This window comes from Corvus hawaiiensis, chromosome 1 (genome assembly GCF_020740725.1).
Source record: "Corvus hawaiiensis isolate bCorHaw1 chromosome 1, bCorHaw1.pri.cur, whole genome shotgun sequence".
In the NCBI taxonomy this organism is placed as follows: domain Eukaryota; kingdom Metazoa; phylum Chordata; class Aves; order Passeriformes; family Corvidae; genus Corvus; species Corvus hawaiiensis.
Window position 1 is genome coordinate 98,764,956 of NC_063213.1, and position 22,274 is coordinate 98,787,229.

Below are 22,274 nucleotides of genomic sequence, written 5' to 3' on the forward strand. Positions count from 1 at the left end.
TTTTTGGGGAGTTTATGGGGATTTTGAGGTCCCGGGGAGGGATTTGGGGTCTTTTGGGGGGGTTTTCTGGGGCCGGGCCCTCCTTCAGCCCTGGGGGCGGGGTTTTGGGACACTGGGCAGGGTTTGGGGAATGGGCGGGGCTCGGCCCCTACAAATGGGTCTGGGGGCGCCGCTGGGCTCAGACCCCGCCGAGCCCCGGCCCGGACGCGACCCCCGGGACCACCCCCAGCCCCGGCCATGGAGGGGGCCCTCCCCCTCCTGCCCCTCCCCCTCCTGCCCGTCCTCCTCCTCCTCGGCCCCGCCCCGGTGAGGGGGAGGTCCCTGGGGGGGGTCTGGGAGTTGGAGGGGGGGTACTAAGGGGGCGTTTTGTGGTTGCGGGGGAGGTTTGGGGGGCTTGGGAGGATTTGGGGTCTCAGGGGGATTTTGGGGTCTCTGGGGGGGGGGGGATTTTGGGGTTTTTGGGGTTCACTCTCCACCCCCTCCCACCCCAGGCGCGCCCCTCGGGGGTCCTGGAGCTGCGGGTGCTCTCGGCGCGGGGGGGTTCCCGGGGGGGTCTGCGGGGGTCCCCCCCCCCCCCGGTGCCGCCTCCTGTTCCGGCTCTGCCTGCGCCCCCCCGGGGGGGGCGGCTGCGCCTTGGGGGTCGCGCTGAGCCCCCCCGGGCCCCCCCCGCGCCCGGAGCCCCCCGGACCCTGCGGCTGCCCCTCGCCTCCCCCTGGCCGGTGAGACCCTCCCCCCAAAATCTGAGCCCCCCTCAAAATATGAGAAACCCCAAAATACGAGACCCTCCCCCAAATCTGAGCCTCCCCCCCAAATTTTGTCCTCCCTCCAGGGCAGCGTCTCACTCGTGGTCGAGTCCTGGCGGCTGGAGGAGAACGGGGGTGAGGGGGGGGGTCTAGGGGGTAAAATTTTGGATTTGGGGGGGGGCTGAGAATTGGGGAGGGGTCTCAGAGAGGGGGGGAGGGGAGATCAAGGGGGGAAAAAAGGGGCGGGGGGGCAAAGAGTGGTCGGGGGGGGTTGGGAGGAGAAATTTGGAGGTCCCGGGGGGGGAAAATGGGGCACAAATCGGGGATTTTGGGGGCGGGGAACAAACGGAGATTGGGGGGGGGGGGGGGGTTTTGGGGTTGGGGGAGGTGAATTGGGGCTGGGTGTCTCGGGGGGGGGTCTGGAGCTGCTGACCTCCCCCCTCCCCCCCTCCAGGCCCCCCCCTGCGGCTTCTGGGTCGCGCGGTGTCGCGACAGCGCCTGAGGCCGGGGGGGCCGTGGCGGGGGGGGGCTGGGGGGGGCTGCGCTTCGGACCCGCCTGCGCTGCCCTTCCCCCCCCCGCGCGCCCCCCCCCTGCGCCCTCCCCCAACGCTGCCGGAGCCGCTGCTGCGCCCCCCCGTGAGTCCCCCAGATCCCGACCCCCCCCGGCACCCCCCCCGCGGGGTTTAGGGGTCCCCTGACCCCCCCCTCTGTCCCCTCAGGGGAGTGCGGGGGTCGCTGTGCCCCCCCGGCGCCTGCGACAGCCCCGCGACAGCGGCGACAGCGGCAACATCCTTGGAAGCACCGGCGGTGGCCCCGGTGGCCGCGGCTCTGGTGGCCCCGGGGGTGGCCCTGGACCCCCCTGCGGTTGCCCCAGTGGCGACCCCCGAAGTCCCGGCTCCGCCTTCGCTCGGTCGCGACCCGGAGCCGCTCCCGGGGGTCTCAGAGCCTCTTCCAGGGGTCCCGGAGGTTCCCAATGTCTTCCCGGGGGTCCCAGACCCGGTTTCGGGGATCCTAGAGGTCTCAGAGCCCCTCCCGGGGGTATCAGAGCATCTTTCGGGGGTCCCGGACCCTCTCCCGGGGGTCCCGGGAGTCCCAGATCCCCTCCCGGGGGTCCCGGAGCCGCTCCCGGCGGTCTCGGATCATCTTCCGGGAGTCCCAGATCCCCTCCCGGGGCTCCTGGAGCCACTCCCGGGGGTCTCAGAGCATCTCCCGGGGATTGCGGGGGTCTCGGATCCGCTCCCGGTGGCACTGGACCCTCTCCCGGGGGTCGCCAATCCCATCCCGGGTGTCCCCGTTCCCCCTCCCGGAGGTGCCCCCCCTCCCCCTGCGCCCTCGGGCCCTGCTTCAAACGGCGGTGCCTGCGCCCCCGACCCCCCCCCCCCGGGACCCCCGGGACTCCCCCCGGGGCCCCCGGGTACACCTGCCGCTGCCCCCCCGGGCTTCCGGGGCTCCAACTGCGAGCGCCGGGCAGACCGGTTGTGACCCCCAGTACTGCCTGAACGGTGAGAGACCCCCAAAACCACCTCAAAAACCCCCCAAAGCCCCCCCCCGCGACCCCCAGGAAATCCAAAATTGATGCCCCGACCCCTCTTTTTTCTTCTTTTCTCCCCTTTTCCCCCTCCAATCCCCTTCTCCCTTTTTCCGCCCAAATCCCCTTTTTTCCCCATTTCCCCCCCATTTTCCCCCAAATCCCCCCTCCCAGGCGGGCACTGCCGGGACTCCCAGGGCCTGACCCCTCTGTGCCGCTGCCCCCCGGGCTTTTCGGGGCGCCGCTGCCAACACAACACGGACGACTGCACCCCAAATCCCTGCGCGCACGGGGGGCACCTGCCAGGACGGCCCCAACTCCTTCACCTGCTCCTGCACCTGGGCTTCGGGGGCCCCGCTGCCGCCGCCGCGCCGGAGCCTGCGCCCCGAACCCCTGTGCCCACGGGGGCACCTGCTTCACGCACTTCTCGGGGCCCGTCTGTGCCTGCGCCCCCGGCTTTATGGGGGTGCGCTGCGAGGAGGAGGTGGGGGGCACCGCCCCCGACCCCGAAAGGCCGCGGGCCGGCCCCCCTGGCGCTGTGCGCGCCTCCCGCTGCTGCTTTTGGGGCCGGGAGTGGGGCTGGCGGTGGCCAGGAGGAGGAGGGGGAGCAGCAGGTGAGGTTTGGGGGGGGCTTTTGGGGGGTTTGGTGTTCAGGATTTGGGTGTCCAGGTGTTACTGGGGCCGGGAGTGTGGGGTGAGGTTTGGGGAGTTTTGAGGTCTCCCTGCGAGTTCCAGGTGGGGAGTTTGTGGCTTTGGGTCTCTCTGTGGGTTCCAGGGAGGGATGTGGGGGTTTTGGGGGTCTCACAGCGGTTTTTGGCAGCAGGACCCCCAGCGGACACTGGGGGGACCCCCCGGCTGAGCCCCCCCGGGCCAGAGCGGCAGCCCCAAAGAGCCTCGGCCACGCGGGTGGTGAGACCCCAAAATCCCCTTCCCAAGACCCTAAATCCCCCCCAAGACCCCAACTTCCCTCCCTTTAACCCCCCCTTTCTGTCACCCCCAGGTGTGACCCCCCGGAGCCCCCAAGTCCAGGCAATAAATGGGAATTTCGGTGGTTTTGGGGGTTTACTTCGTGTTTTTTGGGGGTTTGGGTTTTTTCGGGGGGGGAGGCTCAGAGCTGCAGGAACTCGGCCACGAAGACCCACAAGGACCTTGGCCAGGTCCTGCACGGTCGGGGGGGTGCAGATTGTCCTCGGTGTCCCCCGGCGTGTGCCACACCCGTGGGAACGGCGTCGGGATCAGGTGCAGCACCGGGACACCTGCGGGGACAGCGGGGACATGGCGGGGGACACACGGGGGAAACCGGGGGACACCAGCGGGGACAGCGGGAGCTCACAGGGAGCCACGGGGGGAAGCACAGAGGGACACGGGGGGACAGCGGGGAGCCCAGGGCCAGGCTGGGGACACTCGGGGACAGTCACCTCGCTGCAGGAAGGGAACGTGATCGTCCTCGACGGGCCCAGGGGCGGGGCCGAGGCGGAAGAAGGGCGGGGCCGGCGGCGCCGAGTGCAGCAGCCCCCGGTGGCGCAGCCGCTGCTCTGCGGTAGGGACATCGGGGGGACAAGCGGGGGGGACATCGGGGGGATACGGCGGCACCGCCACCCCCTCGCTGTCCCCTCCCTCTCTGGGTTCGTGTCCCCGTGTCCCGATCCCATCCGGCCCCACCCGTCCCGGCACTGTCCTCGTCCCTTCCCCCTTGTCCCCACCCCTCCCCCCCGTGTCCCCAGCCCTGTCCCCGCTGTCCCTGTGTCCTCACCGATGGCGACGAGGCGCAGGAACCACTGGTGGGTGTGGGGGAAGTGGCTGTGGATGGCGGGGCTGGGGCCACCCAGCAGGTCCAGCAGCACCAGCAGGCTCTGGGGACACGGTGGGGACACGGGGACATGGTGGGGACATGGCCATGGGGACAGGCACGTGGAGACAATGGTGGGGACAGGGACACAACCACAGGCACAGTGTCCCCTCCATGTCACCCCTGACCCCGCGGGTGTCCCCATGTCACTGACCATGGCGGGTGATCCCTGACCCCCGCGGGTGTCCCCATGTCACTGACCATGGCAGTGACCTCTGACCCTGGGGGATGTCCCCATGTCACTGACCATGGCGGTGACCCCTGACCCCGCGGGTGTCCCCAGGTCACTGACCATGGCGGTGACCCCTGACCCCGCGGGTGTCCCCATGTCACTGACCATGGCGGTGACCTCTGACCCGCGGGGTGTCCCCATGTCACTGACCATGGCGGTGACCTCTGACCCCGCGGGGTGTCCCCTCGCCGCCATCTTGGCCGCCAGGTGCCGCGCCCCGTACAGGGAGTCGGTGGCGCTCCAGTCCCCAAACGCCTCCTCCCCGTCCAGGAACAGCAACTGCAGCGTCACCGGCGGGTCCTGCGGGGACACCGGGCCCGTCACACACCCGTGGTGCACTTGTGGCACACGTGTCACACCTGTCCGGGTGGCCTTGGGTGTGGAGGGACCGTGGGGGACACAGGTGGCCGGTGGGGACCCCGGGTGAAGGATACCTGAGGGGTGTCCAGGAAGAGCCCAGGTGACCCAGGTGACCCCCAGATAGCCCAGGTGACCCTCAGGTGGGCCAGGTGACCCCCAGATAGCACAGGTGAGCACTCAGGTGGCCCAGGTGATCCCCATGTGACCCCCAGGTATCCCGAAGGGTTTCCAGGTGACCCCAAGCGGTGTCCAGGTGACCTCACCTGTCCCTCCCGCCGCCGCAGGTGTGTGTCCAGCGCGCTGGCCAGCTCCAGCAGGAGGGCGCAGGGCACGGCGGCATCAGTGGCACCCACGAAGGTGCCCGTGGGCAGCACCTTGGTGTCGTAGTGACAGGCCAGCACCAGGCGCCGCGCGGCCACCGGCGCCGCCGTGGCCACCACGCTGCTGAAGGTCACCTGGCCGCGTGGCGTGGGCGCGGTGAAGGTGTCCAGCTCCAGGTGCCACCCGGCCCCGAGTGACCGCAGGTGGGACAGGATGTGCTGGAAGAGGGGGTGGGGACACGGGGTGGGGGACATCGCTGGGGGGACGGTTTGGAGGGGATTGGGGGGAATTTGGGGGAGTCAGGAGGGGGTTTGGGGGGTTCTGGGAGGCCTGGGGGGACTCGGGAGGTCTGGGAGAGGTTGGGGGAGAAATTGGGGGGATTTGGGGGGAATTTGAGAGGGATTTGGGGGGATTTGGGGTTTGGGGGAGACGGGGGGGGTTATAGATGAATTTGGGGGAGTCTGGGGTGGATTGGGGGAGGTTCTGGGTGGATTTGGGGTCTCTGGGGGTCTCCAGGTGGATTTGGGGTTTACGGGAGGGGGGGTCTCCGGGTGGACTTGGGGTCTCTGGGAGGTCTCCGGGTGGATTTGGGATCTCTGGGGGGTCTCTGGGTGGATTTGGGGTTTTCGGGGGGGCCTCACCTGCCGGGCTGCGCGGCTGCCGGGCCCCCCTGGGACCCTCTCGTGCAGGAGGGGCCGCAGGAGGGACCCCCAGAGCCGGGCGGGGTCCAGGTGGGACAGGAGGGTCCGTAGGGCTTGGTCCGAGGGGGGGCCGGGGGCGTCCTGGGTGGGGAGGGCACCGTCTGAGGGGTCCCCGAGAGATCTGGGGGAGACTGGGGGGTCCTGGAGGGGTCTGAGGGGTCCCGGAGAGGTTTTGAGGGCCCTGGAGGGGTTTGGGGGTGTCTCGGTGTGGCTTTGGAGTGTCCCGGAGTGGTTTTGGGGGTCCTGGAGGGTTCTGGGGTTCCCCCGGGGGGTTTTGGGGGTCCGGGACCCCCCGGCATCCTTCGATTCCCCCCGCCCCGCTCCATAACGGATCCGGGGGAGATCAGGGGCTCCCGGGGGTCCCGATTGGTCCCGAAAGGTTGGGGGGAGCTCCCGTTAACCCCCCCTTCCCCCGTTAATCTCCTCCCCTCTCCCCGTTAATCCCGCTCACCGGGCCGGCTGTTCCGCGTTCCCCGCCGGGCCAGGCGAGGAAGAGGACGGCGGCGGCCGCCAGCAGCGCCAGCACCGGCAGCAGCGGCCGAGCTGGGCGGGGGGACCGCGGGAGGAGCCCCCGGAACGGGCCCGGCCCCGGGACCGGGAGTGGCACCGGGACCGGGCCGGGACTCGAACCCGCGGCCCGCGGGCGGCGCGACCCGGCCGGGGCCTGGCGCATGGCGGGGGCGGAGCCTATCGGGGGCGGGGAACACGAGGGCCAATGGCTGGTGATGGGCGTGGCCGCAGGGGGGCGTGGCCGCACGGGTGACGAGGGCGGCGGGGATTGGGCGGGGAGCGGGGCCTGACCGCAGGGCCACGCCCACAGCGGGCGACACGGCGGGAACACGGGGGACACAACGGGGACACGGGGGGACATCGGGGGACACAACGGGGACACGGGGGGACATCGGGGGACACAACAGAGACACGGGGGGACACAACGGGGACATCGGGGGGACACAGGGACACGGGGGGACACCGGGGGACACAACGGGGACACGGGGGGACACAAAGGGGCAAGGGGAGGTGACACAGACAATGGGGACTCCCTGAGGGACGCTGTCCTTTGCAGGGCCACCGGCCCAGCTGGGGTCATCACCATTGGGTTGATCCCATTGTCCGTCATGGGGCCACCACCCTGCATGGGAATGTCACCCTCCATGGGGCCACCAGCCCAGCTGGGGTCATAGCCATTGGCTGTCCCCATTGCCTCCGTGGGGACACCACCCTGGAGGGGAATGTCACCCTCCACAAGGCCACCAGCCCAGTTGGGGTCACCCCCATCCCTGGGGACACCCCTAACCACCTCCACCCCATCCCCCCTTTCCCCCTCCACACTTCCACACTCGACCATTCCATTCCTTTTTTTCCATCCTCTTCCACGGCCCCTCCCATCCCCAAAGTGTGTCCCCAGAGCGTCCCCCAGAGCTGAGACATCCGTCCTTCACCTGCCGTCCTCCCTGCGGCCGGCTGGGTGCACCCAGTTGTTGTCATGCAGCCCCGTCCGGCAGCCGGGCGCCTCCCGGTCCGGCCGCCGGCAGCACATCCAGTAGGAGCGGCCGTAGGGCAAGTCGTGGTGGTAGGGCTTGGGGTGCCAGCGGCACAGGGACACGTCCCCGCGCTCATAGCGCTTCTTGCACTGCTTGCAGGGGTCGTCGCGGTACAGGGGGTCGCGGTTCCAGCGGGAATCCGTGGCCTGCACGCCAAAGGTCTCGATGATGGACTTGAAGTAGTGGCACGAGCACTTGAGGGCGGCCAGCGCCTGCGTGGGCAGGTAGCTGAAGATCTTCACCATGACATGCTCGGGCAGCAGCAGCATGTACTGCCGCGGCTCCAGCAGCCGCTGGATCTTGAACCGGATCTCCAGGAAGTCGTGGGACACGTGCCGGTACAGCCGGCACAGCGCCGGGTCCCCGGCCGCCACCTCCCGGCCCGGCGCCACTGCCGTGGCCGCTGCCGGCTCCTCGGGCTGGCCGGGCAGCAGGAAGAGCTGGCCTGGCGGCGGCGGCTCATCTGGCAGCCGCACTGTCTCCTCGGTCACCTGCTTGGCGCTGTCCTTACCAAAGAACACGCATTGGTCCACCACGCCAGTCACCACCACGTCCACATGGAAGCCAGACGCACAGTCCCGCGGCGCTGCCGGCCCCTCGGCAACACCGGCGCTCGGCTCCGCCGCCGCCGCCGCCTCCTCGGCGCCGTCTTTGTCCCCTTTGGCGGCCAGCAGCAGCTCCACGCCGGCGCGCGCCGGGCTGACCAGCCGGTACAGGTCGCAGGTGATCTGGTCCTTGGCGCCCAGCGCGCGGGGACGCTCGGGGACAGCGCTGGTGGCCGCGGTGGCTGCGCGGGGCTCGCGCCCGCTTGAGATGCGGAAGGCAATCCGCACCTCGCCAGGCCCTGCCGCTGCCGCTGCCGTGCCCGGCGCGCATTCGGTGGCGGGGCCTCCCCGGCACAGCCCGTTGGGCCGGGCCCCGCCGTGCTCCCGGTGCTGCTGCTGTGACTCGAACTGGGCCACAGCCGCGGCCACACGCCGGCACTCGGGGCCGCCCGGTGCCTCCAGCAGCACCAGCGGCGCCGGCGCGTCGCAGGGCCGGGGCAGGCTCTGCAGGGCCAGCGCCGCCCGCCGCTCCACCAGCGCCACCATCTCCGCCACCGACAGCAGGTCCGGGGCGTCCCCAGCGCTGTCCCCAATGGCGTCGCCCGGGGCGTCCTTGGGGGTGTCCTTAGGAGGGTCCTTGGGGGTGTCCCCGGAGCTGGTGGACCAGGGTGGGCTCGGTGCGGCCTTGGGGTCGTGGCAACGCCGGCGCCGCTTGGCCTTGGAGCTATCGCTGCCCCAGTTGCCCTTGACCTTCATGGTGCTGGCACGGCCGCCGGTGCCGCCGGTGCCGCCGGTGCCGCACTGGTGGGCCACGAAGAAGGCCACCTTCTCCTTGGTGTTGCCCGGCTTGATGACGTACCACGTGTCCAGCAGCACCCGCCCGTCCTCGGCGGCAGCCGCCGGCGCCGGGCCGGGCTCGGAGGGCTCCGGGGGGGTGTTCTCGGAGGGGCGGCAGCCCAGGGACTTGCGGGGGGCCGCGGGGCCAGCTGCGGCGGGGGCACATGGCTTGTTCTGCGAGAAGGTGCCGAAGGGCCGCGGGCACCACAGCTGCAGCTGCGGGAAGGCGTTGGGCTCCATCAGCGCCGCATGGCACGGCCACGCCGCCGGGGCCGCCCGGGCCTGCGGAGAGACGGCCGGTGAGGGCGGGGGGGGCTCCGGGGACACTCAGGGGACCCTCGGGGACATCGCGGGGCTGCTCCCCCCTCCCACGCGCGGCGCAAGCCCCGCCCCCGAACCCGCTAAGCCCCGCCCCCTCATGCCCCGCCCCCCTGGAGGCCACGACCCGCCCGTTTAACGCCTTGCCCCCGCGCGCGCCCGGGCGGCGGCCAATCAGCGCGCGGTGCTCGGGCCATGCCCATATATGGACGGAGGCGCGCGGCGCGGCGGGGGAGTGGCCGGGGCGATGGGCGTGGCCTCAAGGGGGCGTGGCCTTAGGGCCCCGCCCGCACCGCGCCGCGGTCCCGGTCCCGCGTGGGCCCGGGGGGGGGCCGGGGGGGAATCGGCGCCGGTGTTCCGCGGGGGGGACGCGTTACCGGGCCCGGCCCCGCCACGGTGGGGCCGCGAGGACACAACCGAGCCCATCCGGCGCACCCCGCGCGTCGGCGGAATGGCCCCGTTCCCCCGCGCCGGTGCTCGGTGTCGCACCGGGATCCCCCCCAAGCCCCCGCCGTCCCCTCCGGTAGGCCCCGTGGCCGCTCTCAGCCACCGACCCGCGGGCTGGGCCGCTCCCCGGGACGTCCCGCGATGCTCCGCGTCCACGTCCCTCCCCCTCCCGCGCTGGCCGGGCCCCACCCGGTGCCGCCGCCCCTCCCCCGCTCACCGGGCTGTGCCGGGCGCGGCCGCTCCGCCTCTCCGGCCGCTTCCGGGGTGCCCCGCCGCGCCTGCGCTCGTGCCCGCCGCCCTCCGCGCCTGTGCCGCGCGGGACATCACGGGAGCTGTAGTTCGCTCCCGCCGGGCTCTGGGCGGCTGCGCGGAGTTTCACGGGAGTTGTAGTCCTGCCGTGATGTTCGGCGCTGCGCCGTGGGGCATGTTGGGAGTTGTAGTTCCCCCACCACCTTCCAGTATCCCCCAGTAGCCCGCAGTGCCCCCCCACAATGGCTGCACAGCACCCCTGGGGGTTACATGGTTTTTTTTATTTCTGAGGGTACAAACCTGAGGGCCCTCGTGGCCCTAGCGTTTCAGACCCCCCCCCAAAATCAGGGGGACACCCAAATCCCCCAGATTTTGCCCCAAATTGCCCCAGAATCGCCCCCCCACCCCCAAACTCTTGGAGGCCCTCAGCAGCCGCTCTCGGCCACTGGGTGCTGCCCCTGTCGGGAGTGACCCCTCCGGGGGCCCCTGGGGGGGCCGGGGACACCCAGACGGCACCGCTGCCACCCCCGGCGGACCTCGGCCTGCACCTGCGGGTGGCATGTCACGATATATGGCGGCATCTCGTGATACACAGCACCGTATTGCGACATGACCCGGTTGCGGACGCACCTCCTTGTTGGTGAAGCAGTACAGGATGCTGACAACCAGGCCCTGGGTGGGGGGACATGTGGGGGGCCACCCGATTAACCCCCATTAAACCCCCATTTCAGCCCCCATTGTCCCCCTTTTTTGTCCCCTCATTGTCCCCCCATCGTTCCCCGTGTCCCCTCACCTGGGCCGAGGTGAGCAGCAGGTGGAGGCAGAGCCGCGCCAGCCTCAGGCCGCCGCCTCCTTCGCCCTCCCCGGCCAGGGCAAAAACCACCTCGTGCACCCCGAGCAGCGGGATCAGCGTCAGCGTGGAGCGCGCCAGCCTGGGGACACGCAGGGACACGCGAGGACACGGCTGGAACATGCCCAGGGAGATCTGGGGACACCCCCAGGGATGGGGAGCCCTTGGGGACCTGGTGTCCCCACCTGTCCCGGGAGTGTCCCCACATCCCCGTGATGCCCCCACCCGTCCCCGGTGTCCCCACCTGAGCCGTGTGTCCCCGCGGGACACCTGGTGCGCGCGCACTTTGGCCACCAGGATCCGGACGATTCGCATGAACACCACGAAGTTCACCTGGGGGGTGGAGGGGACACAGGGGACACCTGCAGTGACACCTCCAGGGTGAGGTGGGGACACCGCCACCCCCCCTGCCCCACCACAATGTCACCCACCGCGACAGCCACCAGAATGGGACAGCGGATCACCCACCACACCGCCACCTTCTCGTTGCGTTCCCAGCACCTGCGGGGGGGGGGACACGCTCAGCCCCTCCCGCCTGTGTCACCATTGTCCCCTGGAGGAGGGGACAATGTGGGGACAAGGCAGGGGACAGGTGGCCTCACCCCTCATTCTCGTACAGGTACCTCAGGACAACCCAGGGGACCACGAAGACCACGGGGACACCTGGGGGGGACACACCTGGTTAGGGGGACACGGGGACACCGGGGGACACGGGGGGGGGGGGCACGGGGGGACATGGCAGGTCACAGAGGAACAGGAGGTGACACAGGTGACACGGGGGACAGCAGGTGGCACAGAGAGGGACATGGAGAGACTCGGGACGGGGCACGAGAGGACACAGGGCTACACAAAGGCGCAGGAGGTGACAGGGGTGACGCGGTTACACAGTGACACAGGTGACACAGGAGACACAGGCGACACAGGCGACACCGGCGACACGTGGCGCACCCCAGCCGAGCAGCAAGAAGGCGGGGACACAGCGGCGACCCGAGGTGGTGACGAGGAGGCGCAGCAGGAAGAGCCCCTCGGCCATGGCCCACGCGTAGTTGGCGCCCACGCAGTACTGGGCCAGGCTCTGCGCCACGCGACACGCGGGGCCCGCCTGCGGCGACACCGCTGTCCCCTCCCCGCCCCGCGGGAGGGCGGCCCGGGGCGGCCCCGGCCCCGCGCGGCCACGGGGAGCGGGTGACACCCGCCCCCGGGGATGTCCCCGAGACCCCCGTGGATGTCCCCTTGTGTTGTCCCCCTCCTCCCCATGGGTGTCACCCGCTCCCGTGGGTGTCCCCGAGACCCCGTGGGTGTCCCCGTGTGTTCCCCCCAACCTCCCCGTGAGTGTCACCCGCTCCCGTGGGCGTCTCCATGAGTGTCCCCGTGGGTGTCCCCTGCCCGGGGTGCCCACCTGCATGCCCAGCAGCTGCAGGGGGTGGCCGTGGCCGTGGCCGTGGGGCAGCAGCGCGTCCCGCGTGAGGATGGCGCCGGCCCGGAGCGCGAAGGACACAAAGAGGTTGGCGTGGATCAGGTTCCGGGTGCAGCGCAGGCGCCTGCGGGGACAGGGACACGGCCACGGGTGACACGGCCACGGGGGACATCCCGTGGGTGATACCGACACCGGGGACATCCCGTGGGTGACACCCCCGCGGGGGGCAGCAGCGCCCAGGGGTGCCAGTGCCCCGAGGGTGCCAGTGCCCCGGGTGTGACAGTCTCAAGGGTGACACAGCCCCCCAGGTGCCCCCAGGTGTGACACAGCCCCCAGGTGTGTCACAGACTCAAAGGTGTGTCCCTACCTGAGCAGCAGCAGCAGCAGCAGCGCCACCACCAGCGCGACAAGGGACAGGGAATATCCCACGGTGTAGAGGAGGCGGAACTGCTCCAGCAGCCACGCCTGGCGCTGCGGGGACACGGGGACACGGCAGGGGGACACGGGGGACACGGGGACACAGTGGACATGGCATGGGAACAGCACGGGACACGGGACACGGGACATGGCATAGCATGGGGACAGCAAGGGACACGGCAGACATGGCACAGCAGGGGACACGGGACGTGACATGGCACACGGGACACAGGGCACGGCAGGGGACATGGCACACGGCAGGGGACACGGGACACAGGGCACGGCACAGGGCAACACACGGTGTGACACATGTCCCGGCACAGCGTGGCACGAGGCGCCGCGGAGTGTCACACGGTGTCACACGGGGCACAGTGTGACACAGGCAGGGCACAGCACGACACGGGACACAGCACGACACGGGGCACAGTGTGACACACGCGGGGCACAGTGTGACAGGGAGCACGGCACGACACAGCCACGGGCACATGGCACCTCCCAGCATGGTGGCTCCCCACGGTGTCACCCCACTGTGTCCCCCTGCTGTCCCCTACAGCGTCACTCCCCCGTGCCCCACCACGCTGCCCCCACCGTGTGCCCACAATGTCCCCGCGCCGTCCCCGTGCTGTCCCCCGATGTCCCTCCGCGATGTCCCCTCGCATCCCTGCCCCCTGTCCCCTCGCGCTGTGTCCCTGCACTGTCTCCCCCATGTGCTTGCGGTGTCCCTGCCCCGTCCCCCTGCTGTCCCTTTCTGTCTCCCTCTCTCCCCACCCACAGTGAGTGTCCCCTCGCTGTCCCCCCTCTGTCCCCGAGCTGTCCCCCCTGCTGTCCCGCGCTGTCCCCCTCTCTCCCCGCCGTGTCCCCGCGCTGTCCTCACGATGTCCCCATGCTGTCCCCCCTCTGTCCCCGCGCTGTCCCCACCTGCAGCGGCTGCACCTGCGCCAGGTCCTCGCACTGGGAATTGTCCTGCCAGGGCCTCCCGCTGTCGTCTGTCACCCAGCGCCCGTCGGGGCCGCAGCGCCGCGCCACCACCCCGCCCTGCACTGTGGCACCGCTGTCACCCGCTGTCCCCTCCCCGGGGACTCCCGGGGCCGCCCCCGCGTTACCTCGGTGGTACCAGGGCAGGTACCAGGGGCAGGGGACAGTGGCGGTGCTGTTGGGGACAGCGTCCCCCCAGCACGCGTAGAGGTCGAAGCTGCGGTTGCAGACGGGTCCTGGGTGGGGGGGCGTGGGGAGGGGTCAGGGGGGTCCTCGAGTGTCCCCGGTGTCCCCAAGGTGTCGCCACTCACCCGGGGCGGGCGGGGCCAGGCGCAGGTGCAGCTCGCAGGCCTGGCGGTACTGGCGCCACGCGACAACGGTGGCCTGGGCGGAGCGCTCCTGGGGGGACAGCGGGGACATCGGGGGGACATCGGGGGGGACATCAGCGGGGACAGTAGCGGGGACAGCAGAGAGGACAGCAGCGAGGACAGCAGCGGGGACAGCAGAGGGGACAGCAGAGAGGACAGCAGAGAGGACAGCAGCGGGGACAGCAGAGGGGACAGCAGCGGGGACAGCAGAGAGGACAGCAGCGGGGACAGCAGCGGGGACAGCAGCGGGGGCCGGAGCAGGGGACATCGGCAGGGACATCAGCGGGAGATGGCGGGGGAAGAGAGGTGGACATCGGGGACAGCGCGGGACAACAGGAGACAGTGGGGGGGACATCGGGAGAGAGCGAGGGACAGCAGAGTGACAGAGTGGGACATCGGGACACAGTGAGGGGACACCGGGGGACATCGCGGGACATTGAAGGACAGTTGGCGATAGAGAGGGACATCGGGGGACAGCGGGAGAGCGTGGGGGGACAGCGCAAGGACAGCAGGGACAGCGGAGGATGACCGGGGGACATCGGGGACATCGAGGGATGGGGGGCATTGGAGGACAGCGGGGGACATCGGGGAGACTTCAGGGGACATCGGGGGGACTCGAGGGGGGATCTCACCTCTGCTCCATGCGGGCCATAGCTCAGCGGGGCGGGGGTCGCTGCCCACTGCCCCATGGTGGCTCCTGGGTGGCCCTGGGGGGATCCAGGTGGCCCTGGGGGGTCCCGGGGTGTCCTCTACCCTCCGTCCCCCGGTACCGGCTCCGCGAGTGGCTCTGTCACCCTCGGGTGACACCGGCACCGGCTGGGACCGCCCCCGGGAGGGGCGGGGGGCGCGCGGGGGGGGCGCGGGAGGAGCCTCAGTGTCACCCGCGGGGTCCCAGTGCCACCCAGGTGTGTCCCAGCATCCTCATGGGTGTCCCAGTGTCCCCCACAGGTGTCCCAGTGTCTCCCAGTGTCCCCCAATGTGTCCCCCATTGTCCCCCAGTGTCCCCCAGTGTCCCCCAATGTGTCCCCCATTGTCCCCCAGTGTCCCCCAATGTCCCCCAATGTCCCCCAGTGTCCCCCCAGTGTCCCCCCAGTGTCTCCCAGTGTCCCCCAATGTGTCCCCCAGTGTCCCCAAGTGTCCCCCAATGTCCCCCAGTGTCCCCCCAGTGTCCCCCAGTGTCCCCAAGTGTCCCCCAATGTCCCCCAGTGTCCCCCCAGTGTCCCCCATTGTCCCCCAGTGTCCCCCAATGTCCCCCAATGTCCCCCAGTGTCCCCCGGCTGTGTGGGCGTGTCCCCAGGAGAAGGGGGCGTGTCCCTACGGAGGGGGTGCGCGCATCCACCAGGGGGCGCCACCAAGGGGGGGGGCGTGTCCAAACCTGAGGCGCGCCCCCGCCTCCACACCCACGTGCGCGCCCGCGCGTGCGGCGTGACGTCATCACCGCGCGCCCCCCGCGCCGAGGATGGTGGCGGGCGCGTTCCCGCTGGCCAAGCTGCTGACGCTGGGCGCGCGCCAGCTCAGCCGGCCCCTGGCCGCGCGCATCAAGGCGGGGGCGCGCGCGTCCCCCTTCTTCCGCACCTACATCTGCCTGCCCCCCGCCCAGCGTGAGTGACCGCGGCCGGGGAGGGGTCACGGGGGGCGTGGGAACACCTTGGGGACGTCGGGGAATACGGGGGGACCCCGCCCCGGACCCTCCTTCCAGCCCCATATCTGCCTGCCCCCTGCCCAGCGTGAGTGACAGGGGGCAGGGAGGGGTCACGGGGGCGTGGGGACACCGGGGGACATGGGGGGGACCCTGCTCCAGCCCCTTCTTCCGGTGCTTCGCCTGCCCAGTGTGAGTGAGGGGGGGTAACAAGGACGTTGGGGACACGTGGGGACGCTGTGGCAGGGGGTTGGTTTGGGGGGTGTCTGTGGATGGATTTGGGGGGGATCTGTGGATGGGTTTAGGGGGGATCTGTGGATGGATTTGGGGGGGATCTGGGATTGGTTTGTGGGAGATCTGTGGCTGGACTTGGAGGGGATTTACGGCCAGATTTAGGGACGTTTCTGGCTGGGTTTGGGGCTGTCCGCACCCGCCTTTCGGGGGTCCCTAACCCCTTTCTCTCCCCCCAGTTTACCACTGGGTGGAGATGCGAACCAAGATGCGCCTCCTGGGCTTCCGCGGGGCGGCCGTGAAGCCCCTGAATGAGGACGCGGCGGCCGAGCTCGGGGCCGAGCTGCTGGGGGAGGCCCTGGTCTTCGGGGTCGGGGGGCTCTGCCTCTACCTCGAGTACCTGCGGCAGGCAGGGCAGAGCCGGCGCCGCGAGGAGCACCTGGAGCAGACCCTCAGTGACCTCCGGCAGGGCCTCGAGCAGCTCCAGAGGGACCTGGACGAGCTGCGGGCCCAGGGACGCGCCCAGGGAGGGGCCGGACACGCCCAGGGAGGGGCCGGACACGCCCTAGGGAGCTCAGGAAACGCCCCTGCCCAAGCTGTGATGGCCGCTGCTGGGGCTGGCCCCGCCCCCGCTGGCTCTGGACACGCCCCGGCGGGCTCTGGACACGCCCCTGTCGCGACAGGCCACACCCCCACGCATTAAAGCACTTTTGGTGTCCTGCTCGCGCTGCCTTTGAGGGACGGGGCTATGGAGGGTGGGCGCGGCCGTTCGGGTGTGTCTGGTGGGGAGGGGTCGGATGAGGAGAACACGGATCAGTCAGCAGGTGCTGAGCACGTGTCCTCCTCTGCTGGGGGGGTGCCCATTAAAGCCCCGCCCCCGGTGGCCCCCCCCAGGGACTCCCCCCAAGGCCACGAGGGTCCCGTAGAAAACCGTTTATTGGTGCTGGTAGGGGAGACCCCCCCCAAATAACCCAAAAAAAAAGTGAAAAACCCAAAAGTGGCTTAAAAAAGACCCCGGGGGGGCCGGGGGAGGGAAGGGGAAAAAGGGGGGGGGGTTCCCCTTCCCCCTCCTCCCCCCCCAGTGTAAAAAATGGGGTCCCCGGTTGGCGGTGAGTGGGGGGCACAGTGTGGGGGGGCTCGGGGCCCCCCCTGCCGGTAAGGCACAGCCTGGGGGGCCTGGCCCGGAGCCCCCCCAGGGCGGTGAGGGGGGTAAAATGGTGAGGGTGGGCTGGGGGGGGAGAGTGGGGGGGGACACCACCCCCTCTGCCCCCCCAAATCCGGGCCCGTGGCGTGGTGGGGGGTGGGAGATGGGGGGTCAGGGTCCGTTTCGCTTCCGCAGCTCCATCACGAACGCTGGGGGGGAACAGAAGAAGCGTTGGGGGGGGGGGGGGGGGCGTTGTCATTGTCACCCCCCCTGGCCCCCTCTGCTACCCCCCCTCCCCATTCTCCCAAGCCCCCCCACCTTCGATGATCTCCTCCTTCATCTTCTGCAGCTCCCTCCGCAGCTCCTCCAGCAGCTCCTGGGGGGCTCACAAGGTGAGGGGGAGGGGCACACCACATAAACCCCCTCCCCAAATTCCCCCCCACCACCCAAACCGGTACCAGTTTGAACCGCTCCAGGTCCAGCTCACTGTGGGGCTCGGAGGAGGGGGCTGGAACGGCCGATTTCATCCTGGGGGGGGTTGAAAGAATGAATTAGGGACCCCCACAGACCCCCCTCCCTCCCCCCCAAGCCCCCAAAACCCACCTGGGCAGAGTGGAGCTGGATTTTTCCCACGGCCTCCGTACGGGCTCTGCGGGGGGATAGGCCAAGGGGTGAGAGGAAGGCTGGACCCCTAACCCCCCCCCCCGCCTTCCCCAAAAAAGCCTCCCGGCAAACCCTCCCGGTTCCTCCGCCAAGTTTTTTTTTTTTTTTTTTTTTTAGAACTACAGTTCCCTGGATGCCCCGCGCGTTCGCACCGTGCCCGGCCGCGCGCCCCCACCGCGGTGCATGCTGGGGGTTGGAGTCCGCGCGCTCACCCGGCGGCGGCCCCGCCGTCCTCGCGCCAGGCTCCGCCTCGTCCTGCGGGGGCAGAAATTTGGGGGGAGAGGGCTGGGGCGAGGGGGAGGCAGAGAGACCCCCCCCCTTCCTCCCCAAATTTTTTAGGTGGGGGTACTGACGTTGGTGACGTCATCGTCCTTTGGCTGCTCCGCGGCTTTCCTCCTGGGGTGGGGGGATTAAAGGGAGGGGTCAGCGTGGGAATTGAGGGGGGCCCCCCCAAATTGTCCCGCCCCCCCCCTCACCTGCGGGCCAGCATGGCGCTCATCTCCTCCATCAGCCCTCCCCCAGCCCGGGGGGCCCCGTCGGCTTTGGGGGGGGGAACGGGGGTGGCCCCCCCACTCGGGGTCTCATCCTGATGGGACAAACGGGGTGAAGAGGGACGCTGTCCCCAATTAATTACCCTCCCCCATCCTATTAATTACCCCCCCCGACACTCACCTTCCCGACTTTCCTGAGTTTGGCCCCCGCGATGGCGGCGGCAAAGCCGGAGACCCCCCCGGGGACCCCCCCTGGCACCCCCTCGGAGCCCCCCCCCTGCAATGGGGGGGCCGGGGGTACCCCCGGAGCTGGGGGGGGCCCGGGGGGGCGGGGGGGGGGCCTGGAGGCGGGGGAGGGCCGGGGGGCGGAGGGGGGGCTCCGGGGGCCACAGCTGGGGGTCCTGGGGGGAAAAAAGAGAAATTTGGGGGGACCAATGGGGGGAGCCCATTTTTTTGGTGGGGGGAGGTCGGGGTTGAAGCCCCCACCTCACCCACCTGCAGCCATCCCTCGGCGCTCGGACTCATCCATCACTGGCCTGAGGGGGAAGAAAGCGTCAACACCCCCAGTGCCCCCCCCCTCAAATGTGGGGGTTCCCATGTATGTTCCCCCCCCCCCCCAAATTGGGGTTCCCCCCACCTCTCCTGCTGCTCAGGCTGGTCCGGTGCTGACCCATCGGGGTCTGGCCGGGACGGCGGCGTTCCTGGGGGGGAGAGGACACCCAAAGGTGATTCTGGGGGGGACACGGGGGTTGGGGACCCCTCTCGAGACCTGAGACTCACCCTGGTCGAGCGCCTGCAGCGCCCGGAGCACCGAGGCAGCGAACTGGGCGGCCTCGGGGGGGGGCCACGAAGCTGAGCCCCCAGACCCGGCGGCCCTCGCGCCACTGGTGGAACTGGGGGGTGGCCTGGCTGTAGCGCAGCCCCCCGCCCCAAGGGGCAGTTCAGGACCACCTGGGGGGGGGTGGGGGGAGGGAGATGAGACATGGAGAGACCCCCCCAAACCATGGGGGTGACCCCCAAAACCATGGACGCCCCATAGAGCCCCCCCCCCCAAAATCACGGGTGTCCGCCCACATGGTCAAAGGGGTCACAGAAAGGCCCCTCCCCAAAATCCGTGGGTGCCCCACAGAGCTCCCCCACCCCCATGGGGATCCCCACCCCCCTCATTTCTACCGTGAGCCCCCAGCCCCCCACCCATGGGTGCCCCATAGAGCCCCCCCCACCCCCACAGGGGCCCCAGCCCCCCCATTTCTACCGTGACCCCATAGCCCCCCCCTCCGTGTGTGCCCCATAGAGACCCCCACTCCCATTTCCACCATGGCCCCCCCAATCCTCCCCCATTACCCTGGTGACCCCATTGCCCCCCGCCCCCGGCTGCCCCCCCCCGCGCCCCCTCACCTGCTGCTCGGGGTGCAGCCGGCGCCCCACGAGGCGGAAGCTGTGGGTGCTGGGCTGGTGGAACAGCTGGACACAGCTGGGGCTCTGCGGGGGCCCCCCCGCGGGCACCCACTGCCGCTGCCCCTCGTCGTAGAGCAGCACCGAGGCCCGGGCGCTGCACAGCACCTGCTCGCTGGGGGAGGCACGGCTGGGTCACGCCCCCCGAGGGGCTGGACCCCCCCCCGAAAGGGGCTGGACCCCCCCCCCCCAAACTAGGGGATCCCTCCTTTATATGGGGACCCCCCCGCATGGAACCCCCCAATGTCGGACCCCTGGGTGCTTGAGGATCCCCCCTTAGACAGGGACTCCCCAGTGTGTGGGACTCTCCCCCCCAATGTGGGACACCCCCAGTTTGGGATCCCCAAGATGCTGAAACCCCCCCAGTGTGGGATGGGACACCCCCAGTGTGTGGGACCCCCTCCCGAATGTGGGACGCCCCCAATTTGGGACCCCCAGGATGCTGAAACCCCCCCAGTGTGGGATGGGACACCCCCAGTGTGTGGGACCCCCCCCCCCATTTGGGACCCCTGGGTACTTGGGGACCCCCTGGGGTGGCGCAGGGACCCCCCCGGGGTGGGAATTTGGGGACCCCCCGAGCCGGGGACCCCCCTCCGCCGAACCTTGGGGCACCCCGGGAGCTGCCCCCCCAAACTCCCCCCCCGCACCCCAAAACTTCCCCCTGGCCCCCCCTTTTCCTTCCTCTTCACCCCAGGCGGCCCCTCCCCCACTTCCTCCCAGTGTTCCCAGTGTTCCCAGTGCTCCCAGTGCTCCCAGTGCCCGTTCCCGGTGTTCCCAGTGCTCCCAGTGTCCATTCCCAGTGCTCCCAGTGTTCCCAATGCCCGTTCCTGGTGCTCCCAGTGCTCCCAGTGCCCATTCCAGTGCTCCCAGTGTTCCCAGTGCCCGTTCCCGGTGCTCCCCAGTGCTCCGAGTGCCCTCTGGTAGCGGCTCTCAGTACTCCCAGTGCCCGTTCCCAGTGCTCCCACGCCCGATCCCAGCGCTCCCTGCCCGCTCCCGGTGCTCCCAAGGCTCCCAGTGCCCGTTCCCGGTACTCCCAGTTCCCGTTCCCAGGGCTCCCTGCTCACTCCCGGTGCCCGTCGCTCCGTTCTTCCGGTCCCTCTCCGTGCCCGCTCCCGGTTCTCCCAGTAAGCCCAGTACCGATTCCCAGCACTCCCAGTGCCCCCCAGTCCCACTTCCCGGTTTTCCCAGCGCTCCCAGTCCCAGTTCCCGGTTTTCCCAGAGCTCCCAGTCCCACTTCCCGGTTCTCCCGGTATTCCCAGTAGCGATTCCCAGCGCTCCCAGTGCCCCCAGTCTCACTTCCCGGTTTTCCCAGCGCTCCCAGTCCCAGTTCCCGGTTTTCCCAGTACCGCTTCCCGGTGCTCCCAGTGCTCCCGGTGCTCCCAGTTCCGGATCCCAGCTCTCCCGGTGCTGCCCAGCACCCGCAACCCCCGGAACCAGTTCTCCCAGTGCCCGTTACCGGCGCCGCCCGTTGCCCCCAGCGCCGCTGTCCGGTGCTCCCGTTACCGGTGCCCCCAGTGCCTCCAGTACCGACCGCGGGGCCGCCCAGTGCCCGTTACCGGCTCTCCCAGTGCCCCCAGCGCCGCTGTCCGGTGCTCCCAGCGCTCCCACTTCGCCCAGTACCGACCCCCGGTGCTCCCAGAGCGCCCAGTTCCCGCTCCCAGCGCCCCCGGTGCCCCCCGCGCCCGTTAATGGCTCCCCCAGTCCCTCCAGCGCCGGTGCGCGGCACTCCCAGTTGCTCCCGGTACTCCCAGTACCGATCCCTGCTCACCTCATGCTGGCGGCCGCGGCCGGTCCGGGCCCTTCCGGTGGCGGCGGGGGCCGGACCCGCCGGTCCCGGCGAGAGGCCCCGCCCCCCATGGGCCGCACCCCGCCCGCCCGTCCCCGCCCCTCCCGGTAACGGCGGCGGAGACCGGGAGATCCCCCCGGGCCTCCTTAAAGCGGCAACGGCGGCGCGCGCGGCCCATCGAGGACCAGTAACGCCCAGTGTACCCCCCAGTGTCACCCCAGTGTCCTCCAACGGACCCCCCGGTGTCCCCCCGGTGTCCCCCACCCGCGTCCAGCTGGTGTCCCCCCGAGGGCTCCGGTTCTGGGGACTGGGAGGTCCTGGGGGGGCACTGGGAGGGTCCTGGGGGGACACTGGGAGGTGCTGGGGGACACTGGGAAGGTCCTGGGGGCCACTGGGAGGTCCGAGGGGAACTGGGGCACCCCGGGGTCGGTGCCCAGTTCCCGGTGCCGATTCCGGGTCTCCGTTCCCAGTTCCCGGTGCCCGATGTCGGTTCCCGGCTCCCAGTGCCCGGTTCCTGCTTCCCAGTGTCGCTTCCCGGCTCTCCGGTGTCGCTTCCCGGATCCCAGTGCCAGTTCCCAGTTCCCGGTGCCCGGTTCCCGGCTCTCCGGTGCCGGTTCCTGGTGTCGGTTCCCTGTTCCCGGTGCCGGTTCGCAGTTCTCGGTTCCCAGTGCCCGTGTCGGTTCCCGGTGCCGGTTCCCCATTCCCGGCTCTCCGGTGCCGGCTCCCAGTGTCTGTTCCCGGTGCCGGTTCCCCATTCCCAGCTCTCCGGTGCCTGTTCCCGCTTCCCAGTGCCGGTTCCCGGTGCCGGTTCCCGGTGCCGGTTCCCCATTCCCGGCTCTCCGGTGCGGTCCCGCCCCCCGCCCCGCCCCTCTCCCCCGCCGCCGCCGCCGCCGCCGCCGCCCTTTGTCCGCGGCCCCGGGCCCCGCCATGGCGCTGCGGTGATGCGCGGCGGGGCCGGCCCGGGCGCGGCGGGGCCGAGCGCGACCGGGAGCCCCATGCGGGGGCCGCCGCCATGGGGCAGGTCCTGGGCTTCGCCCACTGCAGTACGGACCGGGCACCGGCACCGGGAACCGGGAGCGGGAAGCGGGGAACGGGGAGGGCGCGGCGGCACCGGGAGGGGCCGGGGATGGGGTACCGGGAACCGGGAACGGGGCGCAGGGAGGG

The 22,274-nt window shown here is 70.6% G+C and overlaps 6 protein-coding genes and 2 long non-coding RNA genes across 9 annotated transcripts in view; 4 read left to right on the forward strand and 4 right to left on the reverse strand.

The window, feature by feature from the left end:
• Positions 1–16,776, forward strand: part of SUPT5H (SPT5 homolog, DSIF elongation factor subunit) — a gene marked incomplete at its 3' end in the record, with an annotated part of 23,855 nt that extends 7,079 nt beyond the window's left edge. The window contains 1 exon segment of the mRNA XM_048322073.1: positions 16,768–16,776. Within this exon segment, the coding sequence (XP_048178030.1) occupies positions 16,768–16,776 (9 nt within the window).
• Positions 2,129–3,180, forward strand: LOC125334181. Its single transcript, XR_007207094.1, has 3 exons — positions 2,129–2,245; positions 2,446–2,885; positions 3,092–3,180. It is a non-coding gene; the product is annotated as an uncharacterized LOC125334181 (long non-coding RNA).
• On the reverse strand, positions 3,380–6,422 carry QPCTL (glutaminyl-peptide cyclotransferase like). Its single transcript, XM_048320713.1, is given in 9 exon segments — positions 3,380–3,409; positions 3,411–3,446; positions 3,448–3,527; positions 3,690–3,806; positions 4,025–4,124; positions 4,503–4,652; positions 4,976–5,251; positions 5,675–5,815; positions 6,186–6,422. Coding segments are annotated over 9 exon segments (1,152 nt in total). The 5' UTR covers positions 6,408–6,422.
• LOC125334184 lies at positions 4,202–4,616 on the forward strand. Its single transcript, XR_007207096.1, has 2 exons — positions 4,202–4,265; positions 4,404–4,616. It is a non-coding gene; the product is annotated as an uncharacterized LOC125334184 (long non-coding RNA).
• FBXO46 (F-box protein 46) lies at positions 7,082–9,674 on the reverse strand. 2 transcript variants are annotated; one of them, XM_048320663.1, is made up of 2 exons: positions 9,643–9,674; positions 7,082–8,942 (listed from the first exon to the last, which is right to left on the reverse strand). In XM_048320663.1, the coding sequence occupies exon 2, from the start codon at positions 8,898–8,900 to the stop codon at positions 7,173–7,175; it is 1,728 nt and encodes a 575-aa protein (XP_048176620.1). In that variant the 5' UTR covers positions 8,901–8,942; positions 9,643–9,674; the 3' UTR covers positions 7,082–7,172. The 2 variants fall into 2 exon arrangements, with proteins under 2 accessions (XP_048176620.1, XP_048176629.1); XM_048320672.1 differs by lacking the exon at positions 9,643–9,674 and adding an exon at positions 9,533–9,586.
• GIPR (gastric inhibitory polypeptide receptor) lies at positions 10,036–14,468 on the reverse strand. Its single transcript, XM_048320701.1, has 12 exons — positions 14,334–14,468; positions 13,645–13,732; positions 13,277–13,569; positions 12,309–12,412; positions 11,924–12,065; positions 11,473–11,626; positions 11,127–11,187; positions 10,956–11,025; positions 10,769–10,857; positions 10,468–10,606; positions 10,305–10,346; positions 10,036–10,222 (listed from the first exon to the last, which is right to left on the reverse strand). Exons 1-12 carry the CDS (start codon positions 14,388–14,390, stop codon positions 10,100–10,102), a joined length of 1,362 nt encoding a protein of 453 aa, XP_048176658.1. The 5' UTR covers positions 14,391–14,468; the 3' UTR covers positions 10,036–10,099.
• OPA3 (outer mitochondrial membrane lipid metabolism regulator OPA3) lies at positions 15,135–16,292 on the forward strand. The gene is made up of 2 exons (XM_048320725.1): positions 15,135–15,302; positions 15,811–16,292. Exons 1-2 carry the CDS (start codon positions 15,161–15,163, stop codon positions 16,272–16,274), a joined length of 606 nt encoding a protein of 201 aa, XP_048176682.1. The 5' UTR covers positions 15,135–15,160; the 3' UTR covers positions 16,275–16,292.
• On the reverse strand, positions 16,490–21,961 carry LOC125334877 (vasodilator stimulated phosphoprotein). The gene is given in 16 exon segments (XM_048322085.1): positions 16,490–16,924; positions 17,034–17,091; positions 17,174–17,243; positions 17,319–17,364; positions 17,591–17,633; positions 17,732–17,774; positions 17,855–17,964; positions 18,051–18,178; positions 18,229–18,270; positions 18,365–18,405; positions 18,507–18,570; positions 18,650–18,710; positions 18,712–18,792; positions 18,794–18,820; positions 19,268–19,439; positions 21,093–21,961. Coding segments are annotated over 16 exon segments (1,113 nt in total). The 5' UTR covers positions 21,182–21,961; the 3' UTR covers positions 16,490–16,886.
• Between the last annotated feature and the right edge of the window lie 313 nt (positions 21,962–22,274).